Here is a 27498-nt window from a genome sequence, read left to right as displayed (position 1 = left end):
GTGAGAGATTCAGAAGACAAACGAAATGGAAAAGATAGTGAGGAAATAGAAATTCCTACTTCATTGCAAGTGTTAAGTTATATTAACGCTATCACATTGTATGCAAAAAATGAAGGGGGAAAATTAACTTCATGAAAAGGCCACAGAATTGATGTTCTCTTTTAACTGCATGAAAAATCCCATTAAAAAAAAACAAACAGTTGAAATTGGACACTTTCTTCAAATAAATTTAATTACGATTTTGTGTACTCGTGTATATTTTGAATGACTACTTTCGTTCTTATTCTAATAAATATTGCATAAACAGTATAATAACTTTATTCACAAACATCTTACTTCCTTTGAGTCAAGCAAGTATAACATTCTGCTCAATAATTATATAAACTTAGGGAAATGCATGTTCACTATGGCTTCTGTGTTTTACTTGTCTTAAAGATAAAAGACATACAAATACACACATAATGAACAACATTACAAGACAGAAATGGCAATCTTCATAGCCAGTGGCCAATAAAGGTGAAACAAATACCTTCAGCATGCTGCATAAAGCAACAGGCTACTGGCTAAGGTTTAGCCAACACCTGAATACAAGTTTTAATTGCAGTAGTGTGAATAGAAATTACTGATAAATAATCCAGATAGAAATATATGGTAAAGTTAACTTCCTTGAGGTGATGTAGCACAACAAAAGAACCAAAACTTTAAGTTACAGTTAATCTGGATATAGCAAGATGAATTTAACTCAATATCAGTAAGAGGTACAACTTTGTTATAGTTAACCGAGACATACAAGTTAAAAAATACATAGACAAAGCTAAGTTTTGTTTAAATCCTGATTCATTTTCATCACAACCTCTAGTCAGTAGCTTACACACTGAAGAAATCATTCATCATTAAAGTGGTTGATCGATTTTGACATTCATTTGGTTACAAAAGCAGTAACAAATACCTTCATTCTAACCATATTTATTTTCCCCTGAACCACCTATGCCACACTTTATAAAAATGTTTCTTTGCCTTGCCTAACTCTGTTCAGGACAAGTTGGAAAAGGTTCTCCCCCCTTTTGGCTTTAAGCACTATTCATAGTTACGATGACATAAAGGAAAAAGCTAAATACAGTAAAGCACAAAGGACATACCAGTTCAATACATTTAATTCATGTGTTAAACAGTGATTCCAGAAAACATGTAACTTTTAACAATATCTATTCAATAACATACTACTTTTAACAGGGAAAAATACCATTGTTTGAACATTTATGTATTTTACTGATAAAGTGTAGTTCAGTTAGTAGAATAGACAGTGCACACTCATGAAAGATACAATTCAGAATCATGATACATGGCATTTGTTGACTTGCATTTTTATGTTGGTTGTTATTCTTCTATTTTGAAATTTATTTAAAACTGATTGACATACCCGTGAAAAAAAAACAAAAGAACAGTTAATACACATTATGTTTCTATCTTTCATTTAGATGTATTTATAATCAATTTATCAATTTTCATATACATTCACATATAAATATTTAACCAATCTTTTTTTTACTAGCTATAAAACTAGACATTTTTTCTAGATACAATCGCAAAAAAGTGAAGCAAGATTAAATATGACATTTTAACCATCTTAAGTTCAGATTTTGTTTCTTTCTAGATACACCAATGATGTAAAATGCTAGTCAAATGTTTTCCTTTTTTTTCACTGAAAGTAAATGGAATAAACACAAAAAGTATCAATGCTTATACATAGAAATGCAAAAAAGACATCTAGTTTCAAAAACAAAATATAATAAAACTTTGGAAGCCCTTAGAAAATTGTTTTAAACTCAGTAACAGGGTATAAAACAGTTACATTTACAATAGCTTTTTAACGAAGTGATCAGCATATGCATTCCCTCCTTTCATCTGAAGAAATATAAAATAAATAAATTAGTTTGATACAGGCCTACCATTATGGCCCATACCTGCGATGGCTGCGCTCATGGGAATGTCTGCGATGCCTATCACGTGAATGAGATCTTGAGCGTGATCGAAAACGTTGATGGTGAGAACGTGGAGATCTGGATCGACTTCTATTCCTTCATCATAATAAAGAACATATAACAAAAATCACAAGAGTAGGTGTCTATTAATATAAACTGTGGCAAGATAGCATACGATATGAACAGGGTGGTCTTCTCTAAAATAAACTGTATACTCAACTGAAATTAAACTTCTAGGAAATTTATGTGCATTTCAATGTATAATAAATTACTCCATTTTTAAATAAAGCTTTTTAATGAAATGATTAAAAAGTTGTTTTTCTTTAATAATTAGTAAACTACATAAATCATTCTGACAAATTGTGCTAAAACAAACCAACATGTCTAGAAAATTTGGACATCACTGCACCTCACATTTCTTCATGTTTAGACCCACCTTCTAGCACGGGAATGCTTCTTATGACGTTCAGAGGAACGTGATCTTGAGCGAGAATGCCTTCGTTGTCGAGGTGATCGTGATCTTGATCTGTCTCTGTATCTTCAGTAAGACATGTTACACACTACAGATGACTTATTATAATCAGTTTTATATTTTGCATTAAAAGAAACTGTCTTTTGATTTAAGTAATAACAAACTGTTAGTTGTCTCCAAGATAAAACCATATTTTAAATCTTTCAAATTCTGTCAGTTTTAGAAACTATACTGTTTGTATGCAGATGACGAACACCACTGCTAAATGCCTTTCCCAATCATTAGTTTCTTTCACTCAAGCAATATCAATAAAAAAAGTATAATATTACACTGATGTTTTTAAAAACTTGAAAATAAGTACTTATTCCTATACTGTTACATCCACTCAAGTTTTAAATAGAATCCCATGATGCAGCCAACGCATGAAGTTGAGTTTCATGATACTGAGCTGTAATTTTTTTTAAAAAACTTAACACAGGAGGGAATACACTGACTGACATTGAAAATAAACAACAATTTACTTTTAATTAAAATTACCATTACCACCTCACCTATGTGAAGCTTCTGGTGATCCAGACCTTTTCCGTTTCTCCCCATGTTTCTGTTCACCTAAAACGTATTATCAACATCAGCAGTAAACCTCAGTTCCATAACTTTTAAACTAACAAATACTATATATATACAGCTGGTTATGTAGAAAGGGTAATTTTTCAGACAAAATACTTTTACAAATTTGCCATTTTGTAGTTGATGTACAAAAAAATCAAACCTTAAGCAGAAATTTCACACAATTATAATTATTTTCCAACATAACTCTTTTTTATATACACCCTTGTGCAAATTATTTGAAACAAATGGTCATTTTACAATATTTTCAACATGGCGACCTGTGTAGGCTCGCTGGACCCGCCGATTTCCTTCAATAGTCATTTTTTCACACAGACATTGTCATTAGCTGTGTTTTGCAGTACGGTCAATCTATTTTTGGTTTATATGACAAATTGTTTAGGAATATTACATCATTTGAAATTGCATTAAAAGGGTAAGGAGACTAGTCAAAAAACAACTTCTTACCAACTCAGTGAAGAAAAAAACGGTATCAATGGGGTCTTAAATACAAGAACTGAACGCAAGAATAATGGAGGAAGGTGTTATTCAGTGACGAGACATTTCTTCGTACAGGGTGAAAGAGTCTGCATATTCGCAGATCTCCAGGTGAGAAACTTCAAGAATCTCACATCAATCAGTTCATAAAACATTCCTTAAAGATGATGTTTGGGGGCTTTTACAGCTACTATGGCATTGGAGGTTTACATATTGTAGAAGGTATGATGCAAGGACCACAGTACATTGAAGTTTAGCAGAGAAGAGTCATTCCACAATTTAAAAAGAGATTTCCAGATGGATCTGGCATTTTTCAGCAAGATCTGGCTCCATGCCACACATCGAAACTTGTGAAGAATTTTATGACTAACATGTGAATAAAGGTGCCGGATAGCCTGGAAACTCTCCGGACTTAAATCCTATTGAAAATCTTTGGGCGATTTGTAAAGAAAGACTTCAAGGAAAAGACTGTATTACGAAAGATAAGCTAATTGAGGCCATAATTGAGGTGTGGTACTACGATCCAAAAATTAGTAAATATTACAGTCAACTCGTGAACTCGATGCCAAAGCGAATAAATGATCTTCCGAAAAATAAAGGTGGTCATATCATGTATTAATTTGTGAGTAATTTTTGGATTCTCAGAAATAAAATGCAAAAAACTGAAAAAAATCAATTTTCTGTCTTGTTTCAATTAATTTGCACAAGGGTGTACAAGTGAAAAACAGTTATAAAAATTAATTTTTTCTTATCTGTTACTAATAAGTATATACTATTATTTATTGTCTGGTCCATTAAAAGTATTGCTGAGACATTAACTCTTTATCAAAGTACAGTAGTCTATATTTCTGAAAGGTATAATGCAAGAGATTAAACAAGATTCTGGGTATGACATAGCATATACTGTGTGCAGGAACTAAAATTGTGTATACTCTGCTGGCCAAAATCTTAAGGCCAAATGAACATAAAGAACAAATATGCATTTTGTGTTGTTAGACTCAACCACTTATTTGAGTGAAGCTTCAAAAGAAGAAAATAAGAAAAGAGAAAATAAAAATAAAAACTTTCTCGGCATTTAATAGGGAAAATGTGAACACTATGAAATTCACCTAAATACTACCTGGGCAAAAGTTTAAGACCATACCAAAAAGAAGTCCTAAACAAGGTAGGAAATGCCCAACAAGAGGTCTCAGTAGTGAGTTGCACGACCGTCATTGCGAATAGCTTCAAACATTTGCTTTGGCATGGTTGATATAAGCATTTGCAGAAGGCTGGCTGGAATGTTATTCCAAGTGGCGAAGATGGCTTCACAAAGATCATGCACTGTTTGGAATTGACGTCCATTTCTATAGACTTCCATTGCCATTCACCTCCAAACATTTTCATTGGGGTTGGTTAAGTTCAGGCAAACACGCTGGATGGTCCAATAGAATAACATTGTTTGTTATAAAAAAAGTCCTTTGTCCTGTGGGTATTGTGGATTGCAGCGTTGTCCTGCTGAAAGATCCAGTCATTTCCACACAAGCAAGGGCCTTCAGTCAATAAGGATGCTCTCTCCAACATGCCAATGTAGCCAGCTGCTGTTTGACGCCCCTGTATAACCTGAAGCTCTATTGTTCCATGGAAGGAGAAAGCACCCCAGATCATGATGGAACCTCCTCCACTGTGCTGTGAAGAAAATGTCTCTGGTGGGATATCCTTATTGTGCCAGTAACGTTGGAATTCATCTGTACCATCCAGGTCAAATTTTTTCTCAGAGAACAAAACCTTCGTCCACTTTTCTACGTCCCATGTTTGGTGCTTCTCAGCAAAGTTTAACCGAGCTGTTTTATGGTGTGGCCTTTGAAGACGTTTATAGTTTTTAAAGCCTTTCTCTTGTAGATGCCATCTTATCGTTCTTGAGCTGCATTCTGTGTTCGTAAGGGGCTTAATCTGGTTCGATGATTGGCTGGTGTCTTGCTGGACAACCCTCCAAATCTTCCTGCTCAATGCCGGTTAAATTTTCTTGGTTCAACCACTTGAAATTCTTGTTCTGAATTCCTCAGGGTCTTTTAAGAAATTTGCAACAGCAGTTTTGCTACACCCAGTATCACCAGCGATGGCACGTTGAGAGAGACCTTGCTTTTGCAGCTCTACAATTCTGCCACATTCGAAATCTCTGTCAACTTCTTAGCCTTTGTCATATTTTTACCCAATGCAACACAAGAAATGTCAGTGGAAGATGTTGACAATGCTAATGCTTGAACACAAATGACTAAATTTAGTTACGTGTTTACCGATTAACGCTTCATTTCAGTATGGTCTTAAACTTTTGACCAGCTAGTATTTAGGCTAATTCATAGTGTTCATATTTTCCCTATTAAATACTAAAAAAGTCCCCTCCTTTCTTATATTCATCTTTCGAAGCTCTACTCAAACAAGTGGTTGAGTCTAACAACGCAAAATGCATATTTTTTCTTTACGTTCATTGGCCTTAAGATTTTGACAAAAGAATCAATTTATATTTTTAAATCCAAAATGTTGAATATGAAAATAATGATGTAAGATTAGCATCGCTCTGTTCTGTGATTTCACTAGTGTAATTGCAAATGCCATGCTAAAATCAAAGTTCAAAACCTTAAAAGCCTCTGTCTTACTATTCCTTTTTAGCTTCAAAATAAACCAAAATATAAATGATCTTTCTTTTGTACTTTACAGGAGAGCAGTTCATGCACTTTAATTTTACTTTCACATTTGAAATTTAAATACTTAAATTTAGGTTAAGTTTTAACTATTTTTAATATCAAACCACAAAACTACAAACCATGGGATAAATATAATGAATGCATTTATAATAGTTCATATCTTCAGTATCTACAAATACATTGAACATTGATAACTGTCATAGAAATATCAAGAACAGTTTACCTGGATTGCAAGCCTATCAGTTTATAAAACATAACAGTAATTTGTCCAATGCTAAAACTGCTGCCTTGAATAATCTAAAACATTTATATGATGTAGTGCTTTTAAATTCAGATAAAAGAAATGATACTGTTAATCCCCTACAAACAAGCTGTTGATTTGTTTTAGCATTTGTATACATTACAAGTTTTGATAAAGTCATTATGCACTGACATTCTACTTAATGAAGTAGTCACTATCAGACAAACCTACTGAGTGCATTTCTAATAGTTCTAACTTGAGTATCTACAATTAATACAAATTTTATAACTTACTTTTATCTCTGAAGAAAAAAAAATAAAGTTCAGAAAGAATCATGGCTCTTACAAATACAAGTATAGCTCAGTAATGATTACAGGATATAAACATTCATGCTATAAACAATAGGTTTCTAAAAATTAACCATATTTTCATGAGGTCACATAGCTATTGATGGGATGATAGTTGTCCTTAGAGCATAGAAATGTATCACCTCTTAGTTATTTTCATGATGAACTCAAATATTAAAAAAATATTTGTTTAAATGCACCTTCCCTCTAACACTCATCAAAAAAATTATTTTTGAATATATCAATAAGGTTTACAACATCAAAGTTCCTAAATGTCCTATCTGTTAGGAGTGGGGTGCAAAATCACAGATCATAATTTCAGATTTTATAAATATGACATGTAATTCTGCCTCTGATTCAACTATTAGAACAAGTATATCTACAAAATATTATTAAAAAGTTTGCATTCTTTAATTAATGCTTGTTCATTATTTAATAAAAAAATTCATTCTTTCTGGAGTGGGATAGCTATTTACTTAATAGTAAGCTATGTATATTATCCCACAAGTCTAAAGTCATTGCAGAACCTTAGTGTTTCTTTGTTGGATGACCAAGCACTTCAAAATTTGTATCATTCTGTCCTTCATCAACTGCTCTACCTTGTAACTAACAATGTCCTTCTACACAAAAGTAGCCTGAATGGCAGTTGTTTTATTGGACTCGCATCACTTCTGTCTATTAAATTATGTTACTCTTACACAAATGACTATTTAGTCCAAAATATACAAAAGTGAATAATGTGAAAAATGCAAACTGGGTTTTTGTCCTTTTTAAATTTCTGTTCAATAGCACAGTTTCAATAAAGTTGGATATTTTCCTTGTACACAGTGAAGTTGCAGTAATGCCAGCTACTTGAATGGCATGTTACAATTCCACTTGAAGGGAAACAGCCAAATGTCAATAATTATAATCAGCACTGCCATACTATCATTACTTGGACAGAAAACTGTGTTTCGAAGATTAGTTCTGCCACCACAGCAGACGGAAACAACATATTACACTACACATTAACACAATACTCTTTTCATATATGGAAAGCATGTGTCTGGTCAGTGCTAGATAATCTTCACAATAAACTGCAATTCACTTGCAATACAAGCAATTCTAAAAGCTTAAAAGTGAAAGTAAAGAATAAGATATGTTAACCACAAGGCCTTATATGCCTAATACTACAGCTCATTAGGCTGGTTGAAACAGAGATATTGTAGTGGTGTAGGCATTATTTACATCATCAACTTTCATTACTGCTGCTGTTATGGTATGAACTACTTTATTTAAGTCACCAAGAAATCAGACTTTTAGAGTAAGTTCATCCCAACATTCCTAATGCCTAAACCAAAACAAAGACAGCTACATTTGTTCAATTACCACCAGTGCTAGAACAAAGTTTTGGAAGTCTCTCTCCAATCACATTTGCTTTTTCAGTCATTTCAAAAAATGATAAAACACTGGCTTCAACTGGCATGCCTGATTCTTAGTAAGAATAACTAAGATACTATTTGCTTCAATGCAACCAGAAATTCAGTGCCATGCCCTTCACCACTAGCACAGAGTGATGCCAAGCCAATGAAAGCCCAAATCAGCCAAAATACTTCTAAATAAAGATGTCATATCCAATTCAAGCTCCACTGATTTAAACCAGAAAGAGCTGCTGTAGTCACTGCTTGCCATTAATCATTTTGCTTAAGCAGCAATGTCAGCCTGTCCTGCCTAATTATAGAATACAAATAATTCCTAGACCACTAGAAGTCACATTTACAATAGAAAATCCACCAATTATGCTACAGGTTTCTTTATAACATCAGAAAGCATTTCAGACCCTCTTTCATTATCCCTTTGAAAACCCAGTGGGTTAGCATTTCACCTAATCATTCTTGCAAAACAGTGTTGCAGACTTGATATTTCCTGCCAGCATCTCTATAACTGTGCACCTGAGACACCATCAGTTCTCAACAGTGATCCTCCTCTTCCTATAGGAGAGTCTGGGGACAAAAGCATTCTTACAATTTCAGTGATTAGGCAGAAGCAGAAATGTACAATATACAGATACACGCATTGCTGTTGTGTTCATCATCCTCATCTGTCTCTCAGGCAATCTTATAATGTTAGTGGTATAACTTACCAATCATACCAATGGTCGATGATACTAGCTGCCATCACTACAATCCTATACTCAAAAGATGCAGGTAAAAAACAATTTCAAGCCATTCATGAAGGCTCTTCACAACAAGTCAATTCCTTTAAAGAAAGTGTTACCAAGAAAGAGAAATCTTGAAGTAGATGATACTGAAAATAACCTTTTGTTTGTTTGTTTAGAATTAAGCATAAAGCTACACAATGGGGTATTTGTGCTGTGCTCACCATAGGTATCAAAACCTGGTTTCTAGCAGTGCGAGTCCTTAGACAAACAGCAGTACCACTGGGGAATAAATACTGTTTTAAAGAAAACTGGAGGATGACAGTGATCAAAAGAAACTTCAGTATAGGAGTTTTCACAGCAAGCTCAATGTAATGTTGTCTTATTCTAATTCCAATGTAAAGAGCTGAATAATAAACTTATTATTATATGTCAACATGTATCAAAGATGTTATTTAAAAACTAATCTACTTGCAAACAACAGAATGACTACTTAAAAGTTGTACAATGCAAATTCTTAACTGTTTGGTCTATATTCATTACATTTATAAACAATATTGCATGAACTGTTATTGTTAATTATATTTTCAAAAGGGATCTTTTAAGGACATGTCAAACTTTTGTACAATTACATTAAAAATGTAATTATGAACAATGAACAATGTATATAAATAAACTTAACACTACCATGTAAATAATAATCCTGACTATAATGTTTTAATTTTAAAAGAAAATATTTTAAGTAATATGTCATTACATAAACTTTCTCTGTGAAAGCTCTTCATGTGATGTAATCCAAAACTCTGTTCCCTATACCTGGCAGTAAGCTCTCATCAGATGACATTGTTTTAATAGGAGTTCATTAGAGCAATAAAACAATAAAATCAAATGAGAGCAGTTGTATAATGATTAGGGGTCTAGAGATGTTAGAATTAATATCTTTAATTGTCTGTAACAATATGCACTCATTCTGGAAGGAAACATAGGATAATTTTAGTTTATTTCAACCAATAACACTATTATATATTTATATTTAACTGTGTTCTGATTAAGGGTTGAATTCCCACATTATAATTCACTCTCTTTTTCATTATAATTTCAGTAAATCAAACAGATAAATTATATAAGCTTTGAAACTTTTGAGTTTGTACTGTTCCTAGTTTCTGTGACAAACATTGAAACAAGCTATAAAGAATGATGTACTAGAATGTGTTTTGCTAATCTTGGGATGATTAATGGGAAGATTAATGGTAAGCAACAAAACAGGAAAAATACAAACACACTCGTATGAACATGAGAAACTTCCTATAAACTGTTTGCAAATCATGTTGATTATCTCAATAACCTAAAATATACTTCTGTTTTGAAATATAAATGAAGCACGCATGTATGTGATTGTGCTTGAACAGAATTTTCTAATCGGTAACAGTACCAGCAGTACTTAGCATCCAGTTCTGATACCAGAAGTGGTTAATAGTATATCATATTTTAGTTATAATATCTGCTATCACACATTCTATCTTCAGAGTTTTGACTGAAACATCCTCTCATATTTCAGCTTCACTTTTCACACAGTTATAAATGTTTGATGCAGTTTTGAGTTCATATTTCAGTCGATAAGAAAATCTCACCGTAAAAATCAGCAATAGAATAAAAATGGGAAATTGGTGACTCCCATTCTCTGAAAGAGAACCTGAATGTGCCTACATGACTGACTGCATTTTAGGCAGGTTCATGCATAAGTAATTTTTAACATGTCAGCAGGTCAAACTTAAATTATCATAGTATATAAGGAAATATTACATCAAACAATAAATAATAAATCAACAAATGTTAATATAAGTTTAAAGTTTTTAACTGCATAAAGAACTATTTAAAAACAACCCCAAACTCCCCATGTGTGAAGATTTGGTCATTTATTTCTGGGCCATATCTTCTTCTGGATTTTTTTTGTCCACCCCTAGAAAACTGTGAAATGTCATGCAAATATTACCAAATAATGTTATATACAAAAAAAGCTATTTCAGGCCAAAATAGAGAGATAAAGTTTTCAAAATATTAGGATAAAAAGATAATATATGGGCCTGTGAGAAAATCTCTGCATACATCTTAGTGCACCAAAGGGTACCTTCAGTATTACAACATTTTTTCAGGCTGTTATATTAATTCATTATTTAGCTTGCACACAAATAAAATACTAAATTACAGCATTTTATTTATACAATTGTTAGAGTAAACAATATGTTCTAATAATTCCACATTTTGACAAGCTAGTTGTTTCTTTTGGAAAAAGCTACCACATATTATACAAGTGATTTCTCTTTCCTCAAAAACAAAGTATTTGAAAAAATAATCATCACACTGTCAAGAACAAAACACAGTTTTGTGAAAGTTTATCATATATTCAGAATCTTTCAAAAATATTAATACAAGTAGAAATAAAATACGTTTTTGATTTTACCTTCTTCCATGGGTTCTTGTTTGATATCCTTACATCCTGCATCACCTTTCTCATTATCTTCTATGGTTTCTTCTTTAATTTCCATATCATCTTGTTCTACCTATGAGATAATGTCATAACAAAAACATTTTCAATGAATTAATAACAGGGGGAAAAAAGGGGTGTATATACAGTACAAACTCGTACTTAGAATCAAAGCATAACTACAAAATCACAAAACATATTAGAATTCATTGCATTAAGTACAAATAGGAATTCAGTCTTGCACTTTTTTGTTGTCTTCTTCATCAGAGAATGACACAAAAGCATACATTTTATATATATATCTGTAATTCAAGACAGCAAATTGTATTCAGGATTCAAAAAAGAAAAAAAAGATTAACTCCTTGAATTAATACAAGATTCCACAGGTTAGTGTAAATGTCATGAAGATATTCTCACTAAAAATTAGTAACTGAAAAAAAAATACTTCAAATTATAAAAGCTAAAATTATTACTAACACATTTAAGGCTATCTTCGGACTAATTCTTACAAAGGATTTTTTTTCATTTTAGTTTTTATAATTAAAGCTGCCTCTATCTTGAAAACTCTCACAACTTAAATAGCCTTGGAAACAAAACAATCTAGTGGTTTTTAAAGTATTATGTTTTTATATATGTAAAATATATATGCAAACCAGCTGTTTTTACATATATATTTTTCTCTACAAGTGGGTTTTCTTGTCATCACTGACTTATGTTTTTAACATTTCCCACATTAAGAACTACATACACACTCAACAAAAATAATAAAGTAATGGTTATTTTACTTTCATCAAAATAATAAGATTAAATCAATTTTATATTATATATTAATTCTCCTTTATTTTGTTTTATTGGTGGGAGAGAATGAAGAATAAATAGATATAATATTTTTGTTACTTTATCCAATGTTCATGCACTTTAAACTAAACCAATCCCATACTCCTGTTTCAAGAACATAAATTACCAAAACTTGCTACATGTTGTAAAACTACTCATTGAAATATATCTATTCGTAATGGAAAATAATTATTTATTTTTCCAATGCTGTAAACAAACAATAACTGCAATTCTAGGATATTAGTTTTTATAATATGTATTATATCACTGTATTAGTAAACCAAATCACAAAATCAATGAAACTGAGTTAACTGGAATCGCTAAATATAGCTCATAAGCTAGAAAATTACAGATAGATGAACTATTTTATTTGTTGATACTTTTCACACCAAAATATGATTTATAGTTTGTTTTTAGATAACACTTATCTTAGCAGCACAGAGAACCATCTCTATTAACCAAGCCTAATATAGCATCAAGCTATGCTATATTTTCCACTACATTAAAAAAAAAAAAAAAATCACACCTTTTTCTCCCTCTATAATTCCCAAGATTGAGGCATAGCAATGCTCACGTGAGCTTGAAATTTTATCTTTTTTCCACAGGGTTTATCTGGGTTAAGTAAAAATTAGGTGTCTTCTCATCTCATTCTGTCAAAGGAATAACAACAAGCTTTTTAGTCAGTATGCTGAATTATTCTTGTTGTCAAATAAGACACCAACCGTGGAAAGACTTGTCTATGACAGTCACTGACCATTGGCTAATAGATCTAAAAGATACTACTCACTGTTTTCTTGTGTCAAAAATTCAACTTCATTGCCATATTTAAAACAGTGATGAGACCTTGAATAGCAACTTGTACTTAAAAGTCCAGTAAATTTCCCACAAATTTCAAACATAATATACCACAAAGTTGACAAACTTTTCACCTTCATAAATTTTAAAGGGGTTGAAGTAGATTTTTATTTACAAAAACAAAATTAGTGTCACTGAACTTAAACAGTGTTTATGTAGACTTCTAATAATTTTAATAAGAGACTTTTCAAAGTTCTCACTTTTGAATGCTGGTAGTTGTGTATTTTTATGTAGTTTTCCTTTCTGACAACAAGTTCTTTAAAACTTACACGTTAACTTTAAATTTCATTTTTAAATGTACTGTTTGGCCGTAATTTATTTAAGAAGTTGTTTAAGTTCAATAGTGAGCAAATTGTGTAAAAGGACAGTGGAGCATAGGTTTATATTTAAAGTATCTATTTTGAAAAGGTTAAAATGAGAGTTAACTTGTGCTACAATTTTGCTCTTAAACACACTCTTTCTGTGATTCTCTTATGTGCTTACTTAAATTACAGGTAAAAAGAACATATACTAGCAATAGCATATTACCAAATGAAATCTTCATCACCCTTGCTAGTCACACATACAAATATATGATCACTTGCCTACCATACTCTGTATTTTACTGTATGAGAAAGCATTGTCATTCACATTATAAACTATGAACACTTTCTTTAAATATTTGATACTTCGAAAAATCTATCTCCTATCTCTCTGATAGACTGTTTAGGCAGAGTATTCATGAAGAAACTTTGTAGAATGGATGGCAACTGCCTGTTGTGGAGACACAAGTATAGAGAATGGCGTTTCGAAATTCTTCTGCCTTTTGTTCGCACAGAATATCTACAAACCTCCACTTTTGGCTTTGCTAGAAATTCTCAATATTCCAAAATAATCTACACTGTCCTATATTTAAAAAAAAATTATCAAATTTTCTTTTAGTTTCTACTATCCTCTGTTACTTTGTATTAAATTCTAACATTAATTTTTCTCCTGAAACAAACATTCTTTGGAACATTTATATTTTTATTTATGTATGCATATTTTTTTAACCTGAAATGTACCCAGAGAGAAAAAAAACAAAAAACAACCATATTTGATACACTAGCACTCAACAACAAAAAGCTATTTTGGAAATAGAGAACACATCTGAAATATAATTCTTTAAAAAATCATTTATTTTAAATTATGTAGCTGTTAATATCTTTTCTGGAATACTGTACCACTAGATAATGAGTAAAAACATGATAACAAACAGGTAAATACTTTATTATTAGTTACAGTCAACTATTAGGATTCATTGATGGTAACTGCATTACCAAAACTATTCAGCTGTACTTAAAACTTGTGATTTTACCTTTCACTGTACCAAAAAAAAATAGTTCTCTTAATCCAGTTCATAATTTAAAATTTAACAAAAACATCTGAGATCAACTGTGATGTTTTATCATATTTCGACTATTTAGTGATTTGAATACTTTAAAATACTTTTGAAGACAGCTACATAACTTTTGCAATCATTGCTTCAAGATAAGCAATCTAAAAAAAAGTCATTAAAACAATATATTTATTCAAATTAAAAATTCTTACCTTGATAACAATTTGTTCACTTTCAAGTTGGGGGGTATTTTGGTTATCTAATTGTTCTGATTCTTGTTTTTCCTAACCATGCAACAAGATGAATAACTATCACATCATGCATTATTTTTTTTCTTGCCAATTATTAAATTATAAAGCAAAATAAAACAGTAAAACTGTAAAATAAATCAAACAGCTACAACGCAATAATTCATATAATATTCCTCTAACATTATAAAGTAAGCTAATAAAATATTGCAACAAATGAACAAGATCAAATAAAATATGAAGCAAATTTCCAAATTAAAGTGAAGCTACTTTTGCCATAATACTACAGTGATAAAAATAAAATTATAATGAATATAAAAAAGCAAAACACAAAAGTTATTTTTCTACACTGAAAATATATTTTCCATTCATACCTCCTCACATATGTAGCTATTCTCATTTAGTGCCATCCTCAATGTGCAGAAGCTTTTCATATACCACAAGCCTTGGAATCCAACATACCACACATTCAACAAGATTCACTGCATCTCAAATATAAGGTGTCACTGTATACCCTCCTGACATGTTACTCCCTCCATCCAATTCAACTGAACTATCACTTTAAGATTAGACAAAAAATGAAACAGGTTTAAAGTGAGAAGTGCAATAGGAATGAAGCAAACATTGCAATATATATTTTTAATACAGCAAGAATCCCACATTGAATAGGAAGAAAACCAGTTCAAAGAATAAAAAGAAGTATCCTTCAAAAGCATCCAAAGAATGCTCACAAAGCATGATCTCTATTGGGAGAGGAACACATATAGGAGACTGCACCACTTTTTTACTAGGTATATTCTGCAATCAGTGTGGAAACAGGTGTCACATCACAAGCAGAAAGCGAGAGGAACACAACCACAAGTGTGATAAAAACTGGGTGGGTTTGAATCTGAACTACAGTACACCCGAATCTCACTCCCAATGAAGAAAAACTGAAACAACTATCTCCAGACAAGAATGTGGGGATAGCTAAGATGGATGTGCATCAAAGCGTAGAGAGGCTAGGTTACAACGAACCACATGTGGCTATTCAACTACAGCCAAAAACCATGTACCATCAAAAATACAACCTCTGAAGTGTGGAAGGTTGAGGGTGCACACTATCTTCACCTTATGTTGAGCAGAATGAATTTATGATCTAAGAAACATGCAAATGCACAACTACCCATTCATCAAAGAATTCAATGTCCAAATGACAGAATGCATGGACATGCCAATACGACAGGTCACATCATTCTCAACTCAATCAAATAGTGACCTCACTGTACACCATCAGCCTTAGGTAGTGAAACTCTCTTACATTGAGTATGAAGAGGAGAACCTTTTCCCAAAATAATATCATCCTCAGGATAAGATAGCACAAAAGCCAGAGTACAGATGTGTTTAACATCAACTCCCAGTACCCACACGAAGTTGGATATGATGAGGCAAAAACTACAAAATGGAACCATGATGAGGAAGCAACCAACACAATGGACTATTCTCCAGTTCTAATCCAAAACCACTCATTGGGATGTGATGGTAAAATGAAGGAACCCAATCGGAGGGGTAAACTGCAGTATGATGGATTTTTTCCAAATCATTGTTCTTCTGTAAAAAAATCTGGAGAACAACATCAACTTTGTACTCCACTAAAGAATCCCAAGTATAATTCTGTTGGTTGGACAGAGTCCACTAAAACTAATGTTTATGTGCTTAACCCAAAGGTATAAGGGCTTCTATAGAAGCCTAAGCCCCCAAAAGGGACAGGATATAATGTGCAGAAAGAGAGGTGAAGTGGAGATGGTTAGGCCTGACTAAGGCAGCTGTTGAGATATACATGCAAGTAGATAAGATTTTGATATACATGAGGAAATACTTCAACTTTTGAATCTAAACAACATGAGTTGCTTCTGACAGCAGCAAATGTGTGTGTTGAGAAGCCAGATGACAAAGTAGTGGTGTAAGTGCAACCCTTAAGCATGCAGAAGCTGGGCAAAGGCTTAACTCACCTAACAAAATACACACTTGGCAAATCAAGCCTGAAAGGCAAAGCAGAAAACTGATACACAACACCACTGTGAACAAATTGAAGGTGGCATCTGGACTGATGAGAAAAAAAGAATATGGAGACAAGCATTCAAAACATCTACCTTGGTCATCCACAGTCCTGAAGAAAAAAAAAACAAACCTTTATGTAAGAAAGGATTTCACTGTAAATTAGATAATGAAGGATACAAAAACTAGTTGAGGAAGAACACAGTGATCACATGACACTAGTTCCTGGTATTTTCAGGAATAACAAACAGTTTGTGGTAAAAACATGGTGAAGGCTAGCTGACAGGCTCAACAGCTCTCTGTGATAGAAGAATCTACAAAAGCTCTGATTGATGGCAGGATATTAAGGTATTGGGAATAATATTAGTACAGAAGACAATGTGGACAGGGAAAAGAAACAGATGAAAAGTTCTTCATAGTTAGATGAAGATAAAAAGCTGTAAAAATCTTTGTCATCATGATTGGGATTGTGCAATCCCAACACTATCAGAAAAAGGAAAAAAAAAAAAAGAGAGTAATATCTTATAATGATGAATCACCTTTAAAAGACAGCTAAAAATCTGCAGCCAAGATATCTCTCAACCTGAAGCCTGGATAATAGATAGAACTTGAAGCAATTGTAAGAATATCAGAAGTTGTAACACAAAGTTTAGACTTCATATGAAACTGAAAGAAAAAATGTTAACGAAGGTAAATTATTAAGGCAAAATACTACAATAAACCAACTGTAGTTACAGAATAGGTTAAATCACTACTTTAGATAAAAATGAATGAACATATAAGGAGAGCCCAAATGAAAAATGTCTGCACTAAATCACTATCTAACCAGAAATGATAGTTCAGTTCAAATAGAGGGAATTACATGCATCAGGAAGGTGTGTCATTCTTCTATTTGTGAAGAGCTGTTATATGATGATTTACATGCAAAACGCAGAGAACCACGTTGATGGGGTAAATGGAAGTTCAAGAGCTGTGGAATATGAAAACATTTTTGAAAGAAAATAGCAGTAGTAAACAACAATAGCTATGCATGTGAGGGAAGTTAATGTACAATATCATAATTTTCTGGCATACTGTTCCACTAGATTACAAGTAAAAACAGGATAACAGACAGTTTTTGGCATAAAGACAGGTAAAAACTTTATTATTAGTTACAATAAACTATTGTAACTAATATCAGCATATGGACTGATTGATGATAATTGCATTACCAAAACTACTCAGCTGTACCTGAAAATAAGGATTTTACCTTTCATTGTACAAAAAAGAAAAAAAAATCTCTTTATCTAGTTCCTAATTTAAAATTTAATTGAGATCAACTGTGATGTTTCATCACATTTTAACTCTTTGTTGCTTTGAATAATTTAAAATAAATTATTTTTGAAGACAGCTACATTAACTTTTTCAATCATTGTTTCAAGATAAGCAATCTAAAAAAGTCATTAAAACAATGTATTTACTGAAATTAAAACTTCTTACCTCAATAACAGGTTGTTCACTTTCAAGTTGGGGGGTATTTTGGTTATCTAATTGTTCCGATTCTTGTTCTTCCTAACCGTGCAACAAGATGAATAACTATCACATCATGCATTATTTCTTTCCTTGCCAATTATTAAATTATAAAGCAAAATAAAATTACCTTAACAGTGAAATAAATCAAACAGCTATAATGCAATACTTCATACAATCTTCCCCTCAACATTATAAAGTAAGCTAATAAAATATTGCAACAAATGAACAAGATCAAATACAATATGAAGCAAATTTCCAAATTAAAGTGAAGCTACTTTTGCCCTCATACTATAGTGATAAAAATAAAATAATTATGACTATACAAAAAAGCCAACGAGAAAGCACAAAATTATCTTCCTATACTGAAAATATATTTTTCATTCATACCTTATCACACATGTACCTATTCTCATTCAGTGCTACCCTCAATGTGCAGAATCTTTTCATACACCATAAGCCTTAAAATGGTCAGTCTGTCTCAGCCCACTTTTTAACATGAAAAGGCATACAAGTATATGTAGGCATGATATCAGAAGATGTCATGGTCTATGAATGGTTAAAAATGTTTTTGAAGAAATTATGAACTTAGAGGAAAATTTAACAAAAATTCAAAAAAGTCAGACCAACATTTCAACATGTCGACAGACAATTCTCAGAAATACAGAGAGAGAAAAGGCATACATTTTAGAAGTACAGGATACAACTGTTGTAACTTGGAAATAAAGTAAATAAAGTATACCCAGACAGTTTAATGACATTACTAGAGAAAATCAATTTTACTTGTCAACTGAAATTCTAAAGCTACTGAATAAGCCTAAGTAGACTTCTGACAAAAAGAAAACCATAGTGTTAATGATACTCCTATGATCTCTATAAAATAAAGAAGTTGCTGTACAGATGTTTAACTAGTTCCTAATTTATATATATTATTTTGAAAACAAGTAGAGTGAATACTGTTTCATCGATTTCTCACTTTATTGCCAACAAGTCACAGACACCTACTGTAGAAGAGTCCTCATTAGCCCAGTGCATCCATACACAGATATATATATATATATATATATGCATTATATACATAGGTGATGAATCACGTTGACTAGTTCAGATCTATATCCAAGACAACTGCTGAGAACAAACATCCTTGCAGGGATAAGATCAAATTCCAAATGAAGTGGTGAGCAACATTTCTGCCAGTATGTAACATATTAGGATATGATGTTGATTGGTTAGGCTCTATATCTAAAACTCAACAGCTGGGTATTTACATGAATGATTAAGCTCCAGCAGTGTTTACAGTCATATAGAATGTTTTTAAGCATGTTGTCAAGGTTTCTTCTGTTATAAAGGTAAGGATGTATACAGTTTGTTGGTCTGCATACGTTACTTAAAGCTTCAGTCTACTCTATCTTGCTGGAAATATCTGTTTTATTTTTTACAAACCTGTTGATTCTCATTTTGTTTTTACTATAGCAGTTTTGTCCCCCAGAGCTTTCTCTATTGTCATGATCTTATACCCTAATTTTTAAACAATTATTGCTCATAAAAAGAGCATCAACATATTTCTTTTATTCTTCTGACAAAACATACATGAGCAAAGTAGATAAAGTTATGAGAAGTGATAAAGATCCTAGTTATAAAATCATGCATAATAGAAAATGGGCAATTAGCTCCTTAGCTATGTATATCAATCAGTTTCATTTAAAACAACCTACTAATCAAAATTACTGCTTCCATACATTTTAACTATCCAAGTAATCCAAATATTGATGTTATGATTCCTCAATATTACTTTTGGTTACTTTGTTCAGCTTAATCAGTTTCAGGACTCGTGAAAATAATCAACTAATCAAATTTTGTGTTTCTGATTATTACTATTTTCAGTTATTCCAACTATCCAAATCTCATGTAAGAATAACTAATAATATAAAAGTAACCAATTAATGTGTGTAAGAATTGATTAATTAGCAAGTTCTACTAATTGCCCATTTTTATGTATAACTGTATTTGAGTAACCTATTTGCAAAATCTCACATGTGAACTTCAAACAAATATTTATAAATACAGTAGTGGCAAAAAATAAATAAGATACCAGTTTTAATCATATTCCCTTAACTCAGACAGAGGCCATGACAGCTTCCAAAAAACTATTTACTGAAGATGTGAACTAAGCATCTCCTTCGGGCAAAGAAATAAAAGGACTACATGATGGACTACTGGAAAAAAATTAAATTTAAAATTTTTGCAAAGTTAAAATTAAACACAATGCATTTAAATAATATAAAGTAAATTTTTCAAGTAGGACAAATTGATCTTGTCAACTGGAACTTAAATATGGAGCACCATCATTTATTTATTGTTTATATGATCCACATCTCATATTTTGTCTTGGAACAAAACAGAAGCACACAATACTTCAAAGTGTATTCATTTATCAACACTCTCAAAGTCATGTAAATGTTTCTTTAACTGCACATTCTTTCAACTGATTTTTTCATGCAACATTCAATGATGAGTCCCAATATTACGTTTGTAGAGCTTGATCAGCATATGTAAAAGAAAAAAAAGTGTGTCGGGGGGAGTAGTATTATTTACCTTTCTACAGAAGAAAAGAGCTTTGCTTCACATGTCATAAAGACCTAACACTGAAAAAAAAAAAAATGTTCACCTCTGCTTCTAAGTGGCATAGGAGTAAATTGGTATTTCAAAAAAGCTTGAGACCTTATTACACCTCAAAAGCCGTGAAAGGATTTTTGTAACAAAAATGGATAGGTATGCCACATTACCCTGGTAATCCATTAGATAATAAATCCAACATAAAAAATATGAGCCATACTGAAAGCTCAAATCACATATCATGCAAGAAAAATGTTTTCAAGTGAATTACTGAATATTGTAAACAACATAAAATTTTGGAAATATACAAATTCCTTGGAGAAGCAATGCCCAATCATATTATTTCTGCATTAAAAGGCAAAAAAAGACATACAAAACAGTACAATCAATGTTTTTAAATTATTAAAGTTATTACAATCCTAAGTATCCTAAATACTTCAATATCAATACTGTAAACTTAACAGTTTCCCATTTATTTTGACCACTACTGCTGATATACTAAAAAGGACAATCAACCTTTCAAGCTTATGTATTATAGCATTAAAAAAGTTTCACATAACACTACCTTTTCTTCATGTCTTTCTGTGTCCACCTGTAAAGATGACTTGCATTTCTCTTGTTCACTATTTGATTGCAAAACTAACTCACTTTTTGTTAGTTCATTATCTAACTGCAAAGTTAGCTCATTATTTGTGTTTTCAAGATCTGGTTGTAAAGACGACTGGTTATTTGTGAGTTCTGACTGCTGTTCCACCTACATGTAAATTATGCAAGAAAACTTTGTCACTCAAATAAAAAATGTTGCTGTATTTGCTGCAGTTGTCCAAATTGCACACATACAAAAAATATTACTCTAAGTTTTAGTAACTTTAGCATAAAACAAAACTGTACAAATATTTAATGACAATCATTCATTTTGCAATTAAAGTTATTACCTGCTCAATCATTGGATGAACAAAAAAACTAACAATCACATGCTTCTTTATAAAAACAAGCACTAAAAAACAAAATAACAGCAATCACAATCCTTCTTTTGAATTAATTAATGTTTAAAAATGATTTATAGTGGATGGATGACAAGTTTTTGTCATAATTTAATATACGAATAAGGCAAAACTAAAGATACTTAAAGAACTAGCTTAGTGAAAGCAAGCACCACAACGTTAAACTGTTGTGCCTTGCCAAAATGCATTTAATTTATTGTTAAAATTCCTCAGAAACAAAAAACATTTTTGAGTTAGCAAATAAGGTACTTGGAACTTATCAAGATGCCAATTTGGCATCAGCTTTAAGTATTTCAGTAACAAGCACAAATATATACTCAGCATTCAAATTTACAGAATTCTTACATTCTGTGGAGTTGTCTCTTTCTCTGTTTCTAGTGTGGTTTCTGTTGATGTCTGCTGAGTAACTTCCTCTACCTGAAATTTTCCAAACAAGTCAACTAGTTCATCAATCAAAACACGACACGTCTAGCTGTTATTTTAAAATATTAACACTTTAATATATGTATACAAACTGGAATACCCATCAACTGATGGAGAACGTTTAAACTTAATTACAACGATGAAAGTTTCATTGCAATCATACATTTCAAGGTAATAACTTGAACAAACTCAAAATTTTGTAACTATAACAAAGCTTCTTCTTAAACAGTTTGCTTCCATCTACAAAAGAAATAATGATTTTGACATAATCCCACCAATAAGAACACTACATCTCACTGACCATGAGAAAAGCATGGTTGTTTGAGAAACAATCCAACACTTTCATATTTTGACCTTCAATACCTTTAGAAAATTCAACATTGTCTAAAGCAACAACCTGCCAAGACTGATATTAACTCAATAGGCTATAATTAACCAACAAGCTTTATAAATCACAAATAGGGTAAAGTTCAGTTGTGACCCTTTTAAGATATTCCTCGTAGTTCATGGTATTTACATAAAAATTTTGGTTCAGGTTGGCTCAATAGGCTCAGAGGAGTTAAGGTACAAACAAACATACATTTCATCCTGATATATATATATATAAAAGGAAGGTTATGTCTAGATTCTTTTGACTAAACATGCACATTTTTTCTAGCTAAAATTCCAGATGTTAATAATTATGCATTAAACACACAGAAAATTATAAAAATCTATATTTCAAAACTGCAAACAATATAAAAAAACGTGCATGCTTCATTTCCTGATAATATATCAATTTTTACTTCTCTCAACATTTGCTGTAGGTTACCAAATTTATTTTGCTATTGAAAATGAGCAACATACAGAATGTCTAATTGGTGATTAAACTAACAGGATTCCATACTCTGTGCAAGTTAACTTGATATTTATTCAAAATGAGTTAATACTATAATATATATACTAGGGGATAAACTTGAGCTTTGGATAGAACATATGTAGTAAAATTATTTGACAGATGAACAGTTTCATCAAAAAAAGGAAAGTAGATAGAGACAGGATTGAATCTTCAATTTCCCACATATGAAGTGCATGCCCAAAGGTTTTCACATACGTAGCATTAAGTGAAATTCTATATGCACAAAAATGGTATGTTTCCAACAGACAAATCCATTATATACTGCTAGGTTTATTTAAATGTGTACGAACAAAAAACATACTACCCAGAATATGGAATTTTTGAAATTAGATTTAAAGCAGTGTAAAACATGGAATGATTATAAATGAAATATATATCCATGAACAACATTTTTTCTTGAATAAACACCTTGTCTTTCTGGATCAAACTCCAGATAAATAGACATAAAATAGTGAGTTTGTGTTAAAATTGCATTTACAATTCACCTAAAACGAGAAATTATTTTATTTCATACAACGTCTTAAATATAAAGCATTAAAAATTAATGTTGTTGCAGTGACTAGCAATGTTATGAAGAGTCCAGAGGAACACCAACAATTTAAACAGTACAGCATGAAACTACAAAAGCCCTATTTTGAAAAACAAGCCCCACCTGATTTATTCAATCTAAGGTATGATAGGGATGAGCAGCTATATCCTTCTGTTTTACCCATAAAGTTCATGGGTCAGTAAGGTCTAGAGACAGGCATATGAATGAAGAATATATATCACGAAGAAACATGCAAGTAATCTTGTGGAACACCCCATTTAATTGTCAGAGAAATTAGAATTGTCAAGTCATCCTGGCCATATAGTGCAGATTTGACTATTTCAAGTGGCACATTGACAGGAGCCACTTGTCACAGAGTGGGATCCATAAAGGAAAAAGAAACATATCCCTGAAAAATAAGAAATACATATACAAAAAAAGTAACTTCCACAATCACAGTCTCAGTGAAGAATAAAGGATGGTACCAGGTGGAAGTTGTTACCCTGACAAAAAAGAAAGTTACCCAAAGCAGATGATGGGAAATAAACACGAGCTGTAGTCCTTCCTAGTGTTCATTGGAAGAAGTATCTCCAACATACAATGGGGATACAATGCAGGTAAAAGGAAAGGTATCTGATCAAAGTAAAGATACCAGAAATTGATTACAGGAAAAAGGAGACTACAATGCATAGTCTAGTTAGAACAACTTATGACAACTGAATCACAAACCTAACTAAAAGGTTAAGGGAGGTTGAAGAAAGTCACAAACAGGAAATGTTTGTGATCCCAGATGATCCCAAAAATAAAAAATTGTAGGACACGACCAAAGGTGGCAACTGCCTCAATTTAGAGCTAGGGAGGAGGAAGGTATCCAACAAATTGGTTGGTTGGTTAATTTAGTGTTTTATGGCACAAAGCAGCTAGGCTATCTGCGCCAAACATCCAGTAAAAAAGTAAAAGTAAATTCAGTAAAATACATAAAAGGAAATTAAGGTAAAACAAAACAAAGTTAAAAAATAAATAAACACATAAATAGCATAAAACCAATGTTTACATCTAGTCTACAACGTCAAGAGAAAAACTAGAGTAATTCAAGTTATAAAGGACTTTCTATAGCATGACTGTAATAATCATAACTCACCAGGAAGATTAACAGGTAAGTAAAAAAACGACTGTCGGTCACCTGAAGTTGGCCTTTCCAGTCCTGGTTTCGAGTTATTTAATGTTATAGTCAGTTTCTAATTTCAAACTGAATGAGATGAACTGTGATTTTTAAAAGGGAGCAACATTAAAAAGGTGTAAGGTATAAATTTAAAAACTTAAGTGGCATTAAAAATATTAATGGCCTTTAAAAAACTAAAAACATTACCAAGGTGGACAGTGTCACCATTACCAATAACACTGTCTAACGTTATGGACAAACCTTAGGAGAAAATATGCTTAAAATGGTGCCATTGTTGTGAATCAAAATGATGACAAGAAAGTAAAATGTAGCTTATTGTGAACTAGGTGTTACGCAACACACTGGTGCATCAGTTCCAGATAAAAGAAAACGATGAGTTAAAAAACTGTGACCAATGCGTAGTCTAGTTAGAACAACTTAATCTTTCCGAACCTTACAGTAACAAGATGGCCAAAGTCCAAGATAGGGATTTATTTCGAAAAGCTTGTTTCCACATTAACCAGTGATGTCGAGAAAACCCACTTGTAGAGAAATGTATATGCAAAAACGGCTCGTTCACAAAGAACCTGACGATGACCGAAGAAGGTCGAAACGTTGTTCGCTCTTCTATGTAAAATATTTTCTCAACCCAATGCATATACATTGTTTCCACATTGCTTACTCCAAGTTGACTGCTAGCTGGCACGGAACTGAGCCTTGAATATATAGCTTCTATGTGATCCAGGGCAAGAGAAATAGCATACAGTTCAACAGTGAACACAGAAGCTGTAGAGGGGATTCTGTGTATAACCACTGAACAAAAGAAACCATGGCAAAGCCCACACATTCACCTGATTTCAAACCATCTGTATAAATAGGAATGGAAGGATAGTTCAAAAGATGTTCAGCAAATAGCAGACAGTATTTCCAATCAGGAGTGTCTACTTTTCTCAGATGACTTAAAGAAATGTCACATTTGGGGACTGCAATAAGCCATGGTGGGATGTGCTGACCAATAGATTCTGCAATGTTATCCAAGGAGAGACCCAATTCATTCAACTGCGCCTGAACGTGAAGGCCAAAAGGAGCAATGGCAGACAGTCTTGTCTGAAAAAGTATGACCCATCGAGGAAGGAAAACACAACCACAGCTGGGATGCTTTGGTAAGGAGCAAAGTTTTGAAGCATATAGTAGAGACAGCTGCAAACTGCAGAGGTGCAAAGAAGGTTCATGAGACTCTATGTATAAGATCTGAACTGGGGAAGTGCGGAAAGCCCCAGTGCAGAGCCAAAGTCCTTGATGATTAATAGTGTCTAGCATCATTAAGGCCGATGGTCTGGCAGAGCCATAGAACAGTGATCCATAGTCGAGTTTCGATTGAATAAGAGCACAATATATCTGGGGGTCAGGTGGAATTTACCACGGCCAGTCTATCCCAAGATTATAGGAAAATGATCACTATCTTGTGGATTATTGTTAACCCTCCATGAAAAATTGGAAAATAATGAAAAGGAGCAAAATGAGAGACCAACAGTAGTAAAGGACTGACTAGGCACATGGCAATAAGTAGAAGAACCAGTATTGATAAGAAAAAGGTTGTGATAAGAGAGCATATGCTCTACAGAGCAACCCCTCCTATCAATATCAGCACTTCCCCAGAGGGGACAATGTCCATTAAAGTCCCCCAGGATGAAAAAGGGAGATGGCAACTGTTCAATGAGAGCATCAAGGTCTGATTAATCATATGTCTCTTCAGGTGACAGATAGAGAGTACAAACAGAGATGGTATAAACCAAGGAAACATGGATGGCTACTGCCTCCAAGGGTGTGTCGAATGGCAAAGACAGGATGGGCACATTCTGATCAACCAACAGTGCCACCCCTCCATGCACTCGTCCATCACACAGCCTGTCATTTCTATGTAAAGAAAACCACTGAATGGTGACTACATCTGCAGGTTTCAGAAATGTTTCCTGTAAGGAGAAACAAACAGGATGGTAGGAAGCAATCAGTGTTTTGATGTCATCCAGGTTAGACCGCAAACCTCGACAGTTCCATTGCATCAGGGTGGCCATTTTTATTTATGTGTAGGCGAATTCAGCAAAGAACCCTTCTGTTTATGACCATGTCTTTTTTTCCATTCTGTCCTTAATTGGGGGAGGTCTATTGACCTCCATGGATCCTGCCCTGGGTCAATTGGGCAGGTCTTTGTTGTTGGAAGGGGATACCAGAGACTGAGAACAAATGATTGTTTTGCATCTTGGGGTGAGAGAGGAAGATGGATCTGAGGAAATACCTGTACCTGGAACCAAAGGATGTGGATCTTGGAGTTTGGTATAATGTATATTAGGGACAGAGATAGGTGTCGAAGTTGATTCATCAACTTTTTTAACTATGAAGGTCAAAAGACTTTTCATTTGTTTGGAAAATGATTCTTTAGGAGGCACAGGGAGCTCCGTCTGCACTCCCACAGTAGCTGTGGAATGAAGAGCAGCAGCATACGTCCGAGATGAGGTGGTGAACAGCAATTTTCAAACCTCAGGATAGGCAGTGTTATGAATCATTTTCAAA

At 32.7% G+C, this 27498-nt stretch overlaps 1 protein-coding gene across 7 annotated transcripts in view; it reads right to left on the bottom strand.

Annotated features, from left to right (window-relative positions):
* LOC143252002 (uncharacterized) overlaps positions 1-27498 on the bottom strand; it is a 108451-nt gene that overhangs the window by 68343 nt on the left and 12610 nt on the right. The window contains exons 3-10 of one of the 7 annotated variants that reach the window (XM_076503494.1): positions 22261-22332; positions 21477-21665; positions 18266-18337; positions 14714-14785; positions 11429-11528; positions 3006-3063; positions 2419-2520; positions 1965-2078 (exon numbers count right to left, since the gene is read on the bottom strand). In XM_076503494.1, the coding sequence (XP_076359609.1) occupies positions 1965-2078; positions 2419-2520; positions 3006-3063; positions 11429-11528; positions 14714-14785; positions 18266-18337; positions 21477-21665; positions 22261-22332 (779 nt within the window). The remainder of the gene's footprint in view (positions 1-1964; positions 2079-2418; positions 2521-3005; positions 3064-11428; positions 11529-14713; positions 14786-18265; positions 18338-21476; positions 21666-22260; positions 22333-27498) is intronic. The other 6 variants (XM_076503495.1, XM_076503499.1, XM_076503496.1 and 3 more) reach the window with 6 other exon arrangements.

This window comes from Tachypleus tridentatus, chromosome 6 (genome assembly GCF_004210375.1).
Source record: "Tachypleus tridentatus isolate NWPU-2018 chromosome 6, ASM421037v1, whole genome shotgun sequence".
Taxonomy (NCBI): domain Eukaryota; kingdom Metazoa; phylum Arthropoda; class Merostomata; order Xiphosura; family Limulidae; genus Tachypleus; species Tachypleus tridentatus.
The sequence above is the reverse complement of the archived record's forward strand: the minus strand, read 5'-3'. Positions and strand labels throughout refer to the sequence as shown.